Here is a 12,155-nt window from a genome sequence, read left to right on the forward strand (position 1 = left end):
CCTTTGTTTTATTATGAAGAGATTTGTGGTTTTTTTCTGGAAATCGAGTGAAATTAAAATCAAATTAGAATGAAATTTATATTTTAGACAGAAAATTAATAAGTCGGTTTCCGAACATACTACTTTTTACTAAAATGTAGTTTATCACACTATTTGTTTCAATTCACAGATGATCGCACACTGTAATAAAATAAATAACAAATTGAAATAATTAAAAGTGCTAGAGAAATATTTAAAAAAAGTGCATATTTAAAAAAAGATGAGTAATTTAATAGATCATAATATTCTAAGAAGAAATATGGTAACTAAATATCATTTAAAACAACATCCTGAATGACTGGAACAAGCGAGCATGAAAATTATTTCTTATTATTACTCATTATTATTACAACTTTTATTTTTCCTTTAAGATATAATAAAAACATTGCGTTCTGAATATTCTTATACGAATTAAAAAACTACGAAACAAACAATAAGAAAATTCTAATTGAATATTCGGAATGGATTAACGAAAACGACAACCTAGAACAGCATCAAGTAACGATTTTGTGTTTAATTACAGCTCCTTCTGAAAATCCCAAGTTCAAATATTATTTAAAGTACATTTTTTTTCCAAAAAGCACCAAAACAGCTGTTAGAGGAATTGCGATTGATTACAATAATATTTGGTACAAGTACTAAAACTATTCGTGGAACCTCAGTTAAAAAAAATAATCAATAAATTAAAATTTGTTTTTCATTGTTTTTTTCTCCAATTTAAAACTAAACAATAAAAACTATATTTCGTAAAAAAAATAGCTATCAAAATGGCTGAAATTTCGGTTCCAAACAATACAAATGATAAACTAACGAATCTAATAAAAGAAGCAGAATCTTTGAAAACGAAATTGGAAGAAGAACGCCAAAAATTAAATGATATGAATCGTATGTGTGGGTTTTTCTCAAGAAAAATAATTAAATTTTCTCACTTAAATTTTAGTCACAACTGTTGCTGAAAGGCTAGAAATGATAACGTACATTAACATTAAGCCAAGAAGAGTTTTAAAAGGTCATCAAGCCAAAGTACTGTGCTCAGATTGGTCACCAGATAAACGTCATATTGTTTCATCTTCTCAAGGTACATATAAACAATTTAATATTATTTAGGCATTATATGAACAGAATGAGATAATTTACTCAATAATTTTATTTGAATGAGGTATTTAAATTATTTGAATCAAATTTAATTTTTAGACGGCAAACTTATAATTTGGGATGCATTTACTTGCAATAAAGAGCATGCTATAACAATGCCAACAACATGGGTAATGTCATGTGCTTATGCTCCATCAGGGAATTTGGTTGCGTGCGGGTACGTTGCGTTTAATATGCATTTATTAATATAGTGTAACATTTCATTTTGTATTTAGAGGCTTGGACAATAAAGTAACAGTTTATCCAATATTAAATGATGAGGATATGTCAACAAAAAAGCGAACTGTTGGAACACACACGAGCTATATGTCTTGTTGCATATTTCCGAATTCTGATCAGCAAATATTAACTGGTAGTGGTGATTCTACATGCGCTTTATGGGATGTAGAATCGGGCCAACTTTTACAGAGTTTCCACGGTCATACTGGGGATGTTATGTCTATTGACTTAGCACCTAACGAGACTGGAAATACTTTTGTTTCTGGGGTATTTTTGCTTTAATTTTCCCATAGATAATTAATATATACTAAAAAATTCCCACAGAGCTGTGACAAAATGGCTTTTATTTGGGATATGCGTTCTGGGCAAGTTGTTCAATCATTTGAAGGGCATCAATCTGATGTGAATAGTGTTAAATTTCACCCTTCAGGTGATGCTATCGCTACAGGTTCTGACGATAGTACTGTAAGTAATAACTTAGTGATCTAGAATAGATTTTTTTAAATAGTTTAAATATTTTCTTCCGATTTTAACTTTTTTTAGTGTCGTCTATTTGATATGAGGGCAGACAAAGAAATTGCTATTTATGCAAAAGAAAGTATAATATTTGGTGTGAATTCTGTAGATTTTTCAGTCAGTGGTCGTCTATTATTCGCTGGTTACAACGATTACACTGTTAATATATGGGATTCATTAAAATCACAAAGGCATAACCCTACTTTTAAAATCAAAATCAAATATAGAATAATATTTCAATTTTAGAGTTTGTCTATTATATGGTCATGAAAACAAAGTTTCTTGTGTTCAAGTTTCCCCAGATGGAACAGCGTTATCAACTGGTAGTTGGGATTATACAATCAGAGTACAACTTTTTATATATTTAAATATTTTTCTAAATTATTAGTATCACGTTATTTTGTAATACAGGTCTGGGCTTAAACTTACTATAATAAGCATAAAAAGGAATAAACAAAATTACGCGCACAAATACTTCAAAAAAATATTAAATATAAATAAGTTACAATCCGGTTTATGGAAAAAAGGATTAAAAGTTATTAAAAATTGGTATAACTTTGAAACTGGATAACAAGATTGATCTTTATTTACATACGAAATCTAATAGAATTGAACTTAAAACTTAATAATTCCTATAAGTATAAATTGATGTCGTCTAGTCTTTTTTAAATTTATGTATTAGTTTTAAGATTTTTATTTTGTGATATCTTTTTGTTGGTTTAGTGTAAAGTAAACTTATATGATTGTATAGTTAAAGTGATAACAGAAAATCAAGTACATATATTAAATGTTACTAATTGCATTTCTCATATGCATTAAAAATTGTTTATTTGTCGATGGTTATTTATTTTCGTTGAATTTAACATAATGTTGTACAAAAAATGAAAACAAAATATTTTGTTATCATTAAAGTATAATAAACAACTAAATTTAAAAGTTCAGAAACTAAATTTTATTCATTTGAAACACATTATTTTCGTTTATGAATATGACCTTAATAAAATCCAAAAAATTTTTAACTCTTATTTAGAAAAAAAAATATGTACGTAAATAGTAATTTTATAAAATCTAAATAATAGAACTTAATGCAAATCGACTAATTTTCATTCTTAATTCTAAGGATCTTACAATTAAAATACAACAGTACATAACTAACTTTAGTAAATACTTTATAAGGAATGAATAATGCAGAAACAAAATATAAATATAATACAAAAAGGAATTTCAAGAATTAAATATCTTCTTTTTTCTTCTTAATTTTCTTGAAGTTCTCCTTTTTGTCTTTAATTTCGATATCGCCATTTAATTTGCGCTTTTTATTATAATCTTTCAATTTATTTGAATATACTTTATCCGTTTCTTTTATTTGTTCAGACTGTATTGTCCATTCTATGTTTTTTGAAACCATTTTTGTAGGATCATCCTCAACGTTATAATCAGGAATCTCAATCCCTAACCTCTTACAAACTTTACTCATTATAACGTCCACATATCCAGATATAATTAAATCAGCTTTTTTATCATGTTTTGTTGGTTGCAAATTACAAATTATTAATTTGCCACCAAACTTTTTGTTCTTCAACGGTAAATTACCACTGGGAACTAAAAAATATATCCTAAATATGTTGTACTAATTCTCTAAAATTATTTATATTAATCCAAAACGTACCGATCTGTAATGTGGTTCCAAGACAAACATTTAAATCGGCTAAACTTGAATTTAAAAATGACAATTCTAAATCTCGATCTGGTAAATCAGCCTCCCAATCTAATATGTTGTCTATCAACTGACCACCACGGCAAGCTCTTGAATTTCCCCCACCTGAATTAAATTAGAACGATGTAAAATGTAATTAATTAAAGCATGAAAATAATTCAGTACCTCGACATAAACCGCCTATATATTTCTGTCCCACAGACGTAGTGCATTTGTTTCTTACATATTGCTTTTTACATTTGTTACATTGTTCTATAAACTAAAAAAAAAATTAAACTAAATAAAAAAAGATATTAGTTCTGCACAATTTTGATGCTATACCATATTTCCATGAAGCTCAGCTAAAAATTTTCTTTGTAGCCCAGATTTTAAATGTAAACCATCAATGTTTTGACTAACAACATAATGAATGTAACCTTTTTCAACTAAAGCTTTAATAGCCATATGAGTTTTAGAAGGTATTGCATCATCAAAAGAAACGTTAATATTTGGTTTTTCTCCTTTTTGCTCAAGAGTCCACACTCCTTTAGGTCCGCGAAAATCTGGTATTCCTACTGATGTGCTAAATATAAAAACAACTTCAAATTGGTTTTGTTCGAATATTTTGCAATATATTAAATTTGAAATATACCTGATTCCCGCTCCAGTGTGGAAAACAACATGTTTTGATCTAAAATTAAGTATTTTTAAAATAAAATTTTTTTTTGCAAAAATACTAAAAATAAGTACGTTTCAAGTAAGCTGACTAACGATTCACATTTATCGTTTAAAACTTTTTCATCATCGAATTTTTCCGGCAAGCCAAGAATTCCTTTATTTTCGTAAGGAGATAATCCTTCGGCATAATTGCAAGACATTTAAACAAATCACTTAATAGAATTTCAAGCCTAAATTGATATTGATTGTTGATAATAACAATAATAAAATAATAAAGAAAGATCTGATATTGACAGCTAAAATACTTTTGCAGACTGCATAATTATATGAAAAAATATCTGTTTAAAATGCAAAGTGAAACATGTCATAATATAATGTACACAACGAATTAGTCCATTTTACAAAACTAATTTTGATTACTAAAATTTGTGGGTTGCAATTGTCACCACCGTTTGATTGACAATGATAATTGAGATTGTGGGGATTGGCCATCAAACATAAGCTGAAACTTTTTTAAAGCAAAAACTAAAAAATAATTCAAAATATTTTTTTATTTTAGATATCTGTAAAAAAAAAACAAATTTAAACAAAACTCTTTTATTTTTTTTCTCTTTGAATAAATTTATTTTATAAATTGCAAATAACTATAAGTATTTTAATATCACAATATTTTATTTCCATCGAAAATGAACATATTTTGTTAAAAAATTTCTTATATTATCAGTTTTGTTTGACAATTTTACTGAACAACTCTAAATAATATTAATAACAATAAATATAAGTACATATAAATTTTAATAACTCTAAAACAATATAGTTTTTAACCAATTTTTATTAATATGATGGTTATTGCTCATTGAGGTAGATTGATATGTTGTCGTTTTCTTCCTTATTCATTAATTAAGGTTCACATACTAATTCGTTCTAAAACAAAATATTTTAGAATATAAATTTATTATTAAATATTCTATGATTTTTTATTTAGAAATTGCACTAATTTTATAAATAAAATGACAAAATCTCCTTTGTTTACTTTTTTTACAGCGGCGCGTAGTTTTTTCAGAAAAAAAAAACAACACTTGACATTTAATGTTAATTTCATTTTGACAAATGACAATGCTTAGAGCAAAGAAATTTTACCTGAAGTTTTTGGCTTCACTATGTTTTTTTTTTCAAGATACGATATTTTAGGGATTGTAAGTGAAATAGAAACAAAGATGCTCCTTCATTTAGTATTTCTAATTCGTTGTTTAAACCCATGTCTATTTAGTCAAAATATAAAATTGGATATAAAATGTTTGTCAACAGTAATTTATGTACATATATATACTAATTTTAACAGAAGTAAAAAAAATATTGATGACATGTAAAGATTTCCAACTTCATTTTGTGGGGATTTGTAAAAAAATAAACATGAAAAAAATTGTTGTACTGTTGGTATGAGAAAACTTTGTTAAAATTCTGAAGAAAAAGAACATATACACAAGGAACGTGGAAGAATTATTTAAATCAATAATGAGTTAAGATTTTCTATAAAAAATGTTCATTGAAATTTTTTGCAGATCACTAGTGTTAGGACCAGGTATTTTTTAGTTTATTAAGAACTCGTATAAAAATGCTATTTGTGGCCTTTAATGATGTGTCATTAATTCTCATTTCAGGTCTGTACTTTTGTCATATCAAGACACGTATATAATATGTACAATTTTTTTAAACAATGTTTTTAGTAGTATAGGTTTGAAAGAAGTTTATTAATTGATAAATTTAAAATTAAAAACAAAGAGATTTAAGTTGCAAGAAATAAAGGCCTTTATTTATCTTATATACAACATCGAATTTCCGGCAATTTGACATGACTAAATATACATAAATACTAACCGGTACTAAAAGATAAATTAAAATAAATTTTTGCGGAGAAAATTGGAATAATCTGCTCATATAAATATAATTTATCGTAAACTCATAAATTTTTTTAAAATTAAAAAGCTTATCTTTCATTGCAGGTTTTATTGAAAGACTGATCATTTGTTTATGAATAGTAACTTATACAGATAAGTTTTAATACAATTATCCAAAATGAAAGCTTTTTACATAGGAATTATTTTTGTGATTTTATCACTTAAACACATACTAGTCAGTAGCACGAAATCATCAGTCTCATCCACATCGTTTTGCACAAAAGAAGATCATTCTTGTAAAAACGCTATACCTATTAATAAAATGAATCAAGCTCGTTATGATTTTTATCGCATTTATTATGTTCATCTGGACACAGAAGAACAAGTAAAAGTTTTCCAAGATTTAGAAGCAAAAAGTGATAGTCATACCTTCTATGGACACGCAAGGCATACAGATCAAAAGCTTACAATTATGGTAGCAGCACATAAAATTGCTGACTTTGTTGATTTGTTGGAATTGTATAAAGTAGAGCACCGTGTTCTGGTATGTTGTAACATATTAAAGTGTGTCAACTATAATATGCATTTTTTTTTAGACCTATAATTTCCAAGAAAAAATTGATCGTCAAAATCTTGATGTGCAACCGAAAAATATATCGCCAAATCGATTTGATTGGGATCATTATTTTCATTTAGAAACTATATATGATTGGCTAGCTTTGCAAGCAAAAGATCACAAATTAGAATTGATAGAGATGGGAAACAGTCATGAAGGGATTCCAATTAAGGGAATAAAATTTATAAGTAATCCTAGTAATCCAACAGTTTTCATTGAAAGTGGAATACACGCTCGGGAATGGATTGCTCCTGCTACTGCAACATTTCTTCTTAACGAACTGCTAACATCTACAGACAATAAAATTAAGAAATATGCACAAAAACTTAATTGGGTAATTTTTCCTGTAGTAAATCCAGACGGTTATAAATATACATTTGAAAAAGACCGTATGTGGCGTAAAAATCGCCGCTTCTTTGGTTTATGCCGAGGAGTAGATCTAAACAGAAATTTTCCTTTCCATTGGAATGAAACTGGTTCGAGCGACGATCAATGTGCTTATGATTATGCTGGACCTGAAGGAGCCAGTGAAGATGAAACTAAATGTATCATTAAATTTATTGAAGATAATATTAGTAAATTGAATATTAAAACATATATCGCGCTACATTCATTTTCACAATTAATAATGTTTCCTTACGGATTTACACCTGAAAAAGTTGAAAACTATAACGATTTGAAAGCTATTGGAGATAAGGCGGTTGAATCTATTAAAGAAGTAACTGGAAAAGTATATAAAAGTGGGAGTCTCTATGAAACCATATATCCCTCAAGGTAAGGTTACAATTTACAAAATTGCTAACTTATGATTTTCAATAAAAAGGGATTTATGTTGTATTATTCAAAATTTTTAGCGGCGGAAGCAAAGACTGGTCTCATGCTATTGGTAAAATTCCAATAACTTACACGTTTGAATTAAGAGGTGCCCCAGATAGCGAAGATCTATTCATTTTGCCAGCTAGTGAAATTCGAGATACTGGTAAAGAAGCTGTTGCTGCTATTATGACTATCGTAGAGGAAGCTGATAAAAGAGGATACTATAACAATTAATTTTTTATGATAAAGAAATCTAGAAAAAATGGGTTTTATAAAATAAGTACTCGTTTCTTTGTCGTAAATCAAATTATTTTTATTACAAAAAGTAAAATGTAAAGGTGCCACATATAAAAAATGTTATCACAATAAACTTTTTTGTTATTCTTAATTTAAGTTATCATTATTTAATTAAATTATTTTCCCCACTCTACACCGCTTAAAATAAACAACTTTTTTATATGTATGTATTTACTTACCTTTTACTCGCTTTTACATAAATAGATTGCAAAATTCTGTTTTTTTTTAGAATTAATCAAGACTTGATATTCTTAAAGTTCTTATAGTGAGTTCCAGTTAAATATTGCATTAGGCTTCAGACTATACTTCTAAAAAATTTTAATATACATATAATATATACGCAAATATAAATTCATATCAAAGCTTTACCCACTGAAATATTTAAAAGAAAACTAGATATACGATTTTCTTTTAATCACCTGTTGAATTAAATATTTTCTATAATTTGTGAAAGTATGTTTTGAATTTTTATAATTCACATGAATTTTAAAACTTTTTTCATTTCAATTTTTCTTTAAATATTTATACTCATGTATACATCCTTTATACAAAGCAATTATTTTGAGTTTATTACTTAACTGAAAATTTAGAAATACCAAAAATACATATTTTACATATAAAATATCTTTATTTCATTAAAGATATTTTACATATAAAATATCTTTATTTCATTAAAGATATTTTATATATCTTTGCAATAAAGTTTATATTTTTAAAAGCATATAAAGATACACGATAAACTTAATAAGTAAATTATAAGTATTTTTTTTGAATAAGTAGCTCGTTAAGGCCTTTGCGATTTTATAACTATGAAATTTGCATTCCCGCAACTTGATAAATAATTTTTATATAAACATTAATTTGAACCGCGATCAGAGAGTTTTAAATTGTCAGGAATACAAAAATTTTTATTAGAAATTATGATATTTTTCCGAAATTTAAAAATTTTTTTTTTAAGATGTGTTGAAAGAAAACATCCTTTTCTTTGGAATAAAACCCTTTTATATTTGTTTCGAAGAAAATCAGCTTTGATTGAATGCGATCTAGCGCACGAAATATATTAGCAAGAATAAAACTGTTTTATTAGTTTTGAAAAAAGGAGCTTTCTGTAAATACATCTAAAACAAATTGTGCAGAAGTTAACCAAGTCAAATAGTAAATTTTGAAAATTAATATAATTATTAACGTCGATCAAGTAATTGAGTTAAAAAATTTAATACATAAAAGGAGTTTAATAAAACCTACTAAATTCTTCTTTATAATTTTTATCAATTTCTATCGTTATTATTATTCTTATCTAGTAAAAAATGCAAATTCATAATTCAAATTTATCTTCATTACTATTTTTGAGATTAATATTTCATACGGGGAATACAAAATTCTATGGAAAAATTCAAATTTCTTATATTTTTTGATATTTTAATTCATGAGATATGAAGTACTGTAATTTCTATCAATATTTTAATAATTAACTTAAAAAAATGTGTTGACCAAATTTTTCGATTAAATATTTGCAGAAAGATTCAAAATAATTAAGTAAGTCACATCAATTATTTAATAATAAAGTATGAATGTATGAATAAATAAAGTTAAAGTAAGGATTTTATTAACCATTAAAACAATAAATAAAATTTTTTATTTTTCGAATTTTTTATTCCATTTTAAAAATGTACACATGTTTAAAGAAAAAAAAATTAATTAATTGAGTACAAAAATTAACTAAACAGTTAAATAAAAAAAAAATAACTCTTTACATTTTTATTTAAATAAAATAATAATGAAATTAAATAGTTCCTATATTTCATTTGTGTTTTTATCTTTATAATGATTAAAAACTAAACTAATTTAATTTTAACCTATTTTTTACGTTTATTAAATATCAAAAATTTATTTAATTTTTTTTTTCTTCTCATCCATAAAACGGATAAAAGCAAAGCTTCTTTAAATTTAAAAAAATCATGTAATTTTTTTCTTCTCCTTCTTTTCTATTTTCCTCTTCTTATTTATATTTTTAAAATAAATACATAAATGACTAACTAGAATATTATTTAAGTATATAATATATATATATATATATATATATATACAGGTCTTCATATATATACATATATGTAAATATGTATATATATACGTATAATATAATTTTTTTATGAAATTAAAATGTCATAACATTAATTTCATTTAGTTTAAAGTTTAAAAAACTATAAGTAAAAGAAGAAAAACAATTTTGAATGTTAATATAAATGAAAAAAAAAAATCAAAATTTCCAGTAATTTATTTACATTTTATGGATTAATCATAATATGTATGCATAATTAATTTGTAGTTGCTGAAATTTTATTTACACATTATCCATATTCTCTTAGGAGCATCTCACTTGTGATTATGGGATTCATAAGCATTGAGATTTTTATTATTATAAATTAGGAATTTCGAAACAGTTTTTTATTGAAATTTCGAAATTGATTTAATTTAAACTTCGAATTCAATTTTATTCCAAAAAATTAACAAAATTTTTGGATGACATCCCATTACCTCAAGCTTTAGGCGTCCCAAATGATAAATATGATGATATTTTAATTTTTTTTTCAATTCTTAAATTTTGTTTCTTTCTTCAAACTTATCTTTTAAACTGACTTTTCTTTTTTTAAATTATTATGTTGTATATTTATCTTTTGATTCATTTTGTTTTTACTTCAAATTTTGAAAATTTTAATTTATTTATTTTGGTTTTTGTTTTTTTTTTTAATAAGAATACATTAATTAGTTTACTTAGAGCATATTGATTTTCTGGTTACGTAACATATTAATACTAAATCAGATCAAATCAGAATAAGAAATGTAAGAATAATAGTCAAGAAATCAGAAAAATTCATACATTATATCTTTCGACAAAATTATAAATTTATTCTGATGGATTAATTTTCAAAAATTTGTTTTCTGCAAAGCTAAATTTTATAGTACTAGCAAAAACAAAAATTTGTGTATAAAATAACTAAACCGTATATCTTTTTATAAATATCACCTGAAACGAAGCGGTATATTCAAAATGGGGTTGTAATTTTTAGAATAAAATTAAACTTTAGCATTTGAAATTTTATACTGAAAACGCGTCAACATAATATTGAATAATATTTCATTCATCTCAAATGATACATCCAACAGAATATGAGTGAATAAATATAATAAATAGTGAAATGTAATGAAAGCGACCAAAAAACAAAAATTAATTTTTTGCTTAAGAACTTAAGCTTAAATCATATACAATGTATAAAATTTTGATGTTTTTATACAATGAATTAAAAGAAAGTATTTTTTAATGATTTCAGAAAGTTAAAATTTTAAATTGACTAAAATAATTAAGTAATTAAGATCAATATTAATATAATTTTGATGTTTTTTAAACTTTGTTGTAATACAAAACAAAAAAAAACATGTTATGTTGTCAATTAATATTTAAATATTATAATTGTTCGTTCTTTTTTTCTAATATACACATTTTATTTTTTTGTTATTGATATTTGAAATTATGTAATTTAATTAAAAATTTATTTAAGTTATTTATTAACATATACACTTTTTATCATGTATGTTTTTTTTTATTATTATATTAGTTTATAAATATATTACATTTAATATAATATTTTTGTTTTTATTATATTTTTTCGAATTCTATTTACGAATAAAGTTTTAATTACATTCATTAAATTAACATATTATTATTTTTTTGCTTTTTTTTTTTGTAAATTTACATTGTGAAATTTTCAGTCCATAAAAGTTTATATTCGTAGTAACTGAACGAAATAATGATTTAATAAAATTTTTTTTAAATGTAAAGTACTTAAAAAAACTATAGGAATTAAGTTTGTTATTTTTGCTTTCATATTCAAAATTTTATGCATTTATTAGATTTACAAGTGACTTGTGTACCAAAAAACAAATTCTTCAAAAACATTTTAATCAGTAGTATGTCGTCAGTTATACGATATCAGGCGCTTGTTCGAAATTTAGTTTTTATAAAAATGAAAAAGTAAACCCATCAAATACAAGAACTTAAATCCTTCAAGAAGGTTTCAGATTTCTTGTATTTATTGCTTGTAAACTCCGAAACCGTTTTAAATTGAGTTTTAAAATTAAAGTAGTTTATAAAAATTTAATTTAATATTAAAGTAATTTAAACTTTACATTTAAAGTAAATTGCCATCACATAACTGACGATTAATAA

At 24.6% G+C, this 12,155-nt stretch overlaps 3 protein-coding genes across 3 annotated transcripts; 2 read left to right on the forward strand and 1 right to left on the reverse strand.

Annotated features, from left to right (window-relative positions):
• Positions 1-705: 705 nt before the first annotated feature.
• LOC129615685 (guanine nucleotide-binding protein subunit beta-5) lies at positions 706-2,744 on the forward strand. The gene is made up of 8 exons (XM_055531076.1): positions 706-924; positions 980-1,117; positions 1,234-1,351; positions 1,410-1,680; positions 1,738-1,878; positions 1,957-2,120; positions 2,176-2,275; positions 2,341-2,744. Exons 1-8 carry the CDS (start codon positions 807-809, stop codon positions 2,350-2,352), a joined length of 1,062 nt encoding a protein of 353 aa, XP_055387051.1. The 5' UTR covers positions 706-806; the 3' UTR covers positions 2,353-2,744.
• A 287-nt stretch (positions 2,745-3,031) lies between these two features.
• On the reverse strand, positions 3,032-4,598 carry LOC129615778 (NAD-dependent protein deacetylase Sirt6). Its single transcript, XM_055531174.1, has 6 exons — positions 4,376-4,598; positions 4,278-4,316; positions 3,968-4,208; positions 3,812-3,905; positions 3,599-3,751; positions 3,032-3,531 (listed from the first exon to the last, which is right to left on the reverse strand). Exons 1-6 carry the CDS (start codon positions 4,501-4,503, stop codon positions 3,161-3,163), a joined length of 1,026 nt encoding a protein of 341 aa, XP_055387149.1. The 5' UTR covers positions 4,504-4,598; the 3' UTR covers positions 3,032-3,160.
• A 1,459-nt stretch (positions 4,599-6,057) lies between these two features.
• LOC129609093 (zinc carboxypeptidase) lies at positions 6,058-8,021 on the forward strand. The gene is made up of 4 exons (XM_055521002.1): positions 6,058-6,183; positions 6,307-6,745; positions 6,798-7,591; positions 7,672-8,021. Exons 2-4 carry the CDS (start codon positions 6,380-6,382, stop codon positions 7,865-7,867), a joined length of 1,356 nt encoding a protein of 451 aa, XP_055376977.1. The 5' UTR covers positions 6,058-6,183; positions 6,307-6,379; the 3' UTR covers positions 7,868-8,021.
• The last annotated feature ends 4,134 nt before the right edge of the window (positions 8,022-12,155 follow it).

This window comes from Condylostylus longicornis, unplaced genomic scaffold, assembly GCF_029603195.1.
Source record: "Condylostylus longicornis isolate FDR11 unplaced genomic scaffold, ASM2960319v2 ptg000001l, whole genome shotgun sequence".
Lineage (NCBI taxonomy): Eukaryota > Metazoa > Arthropoda > Insecta > Diptera > Dolichopodidae > Condylostylus > Condylostylus longicornis.

Bases quoted from the DNA above. Each gene is read 5' to 3' on its own strand.
- LOC129615685 (XM_055531076.1), top strand. From the start codon at position 807: ATGGCTGAAATTTCGGTTCCAAACAATACAAATGATAAACTAACGAAT. The intron at 1,352-1,409 runs GTACGTTGCGTT...TTTTGTATTTAG, and splicing joins GGGAATTTGGTTGCGTGCGG to AGGCTTGGACAATAAAGTAA. The intron at 1,681-1,737 runs GTATTTTTGCTT...AAATTCCCACAG, and splicing joins GAAATACTTTTGTTTCTGGG to AGCTGTGACAAAATGGCTTT.
- LOC129615778 (XM_055531174.1), bottom strand. From the start codon at position 4,503: ATGTCTTGCAATTATGCCGAAGGATTATCTCCTTACGAAAATAAAGGA. The intron at 3,752-3,811 runs GTACTGAATTAT...AATTTAATTCAG, and splicing joins TATAGGCGGTTTATGTCGAG to GTGGGGGAAATTCAAGAGCT. The intron at 3,532-3,598 runs GTACGTTTTGGA...TATATTTTTTAG, and splicing joins TGGAACCACATTACAGATCG to TTCCCAGTGGTAATTTACCG.
- LOC129609093 (XM_055521002.1), top strand. From the start codon at position 6,380: ATGAAAGCTTTTTACATAGGAATTATTTTTGTGATTTTATCACTTAAA. The intron at 6,746-6,797 runs GTATGTTGTAAC...ATTTTTTTTTAG, and splicing joins AAGTAGAGCACCGTGTTCTG to ACCTATAATTTCCAAGAAAA. The intron at 7,592-7,671 runs GTAAGGTTACAA...CAAAATTTTTAG, and splicing joins GAAACCATATATCCCTCAAG to CGGCGGAAGCAAAGACTGGT.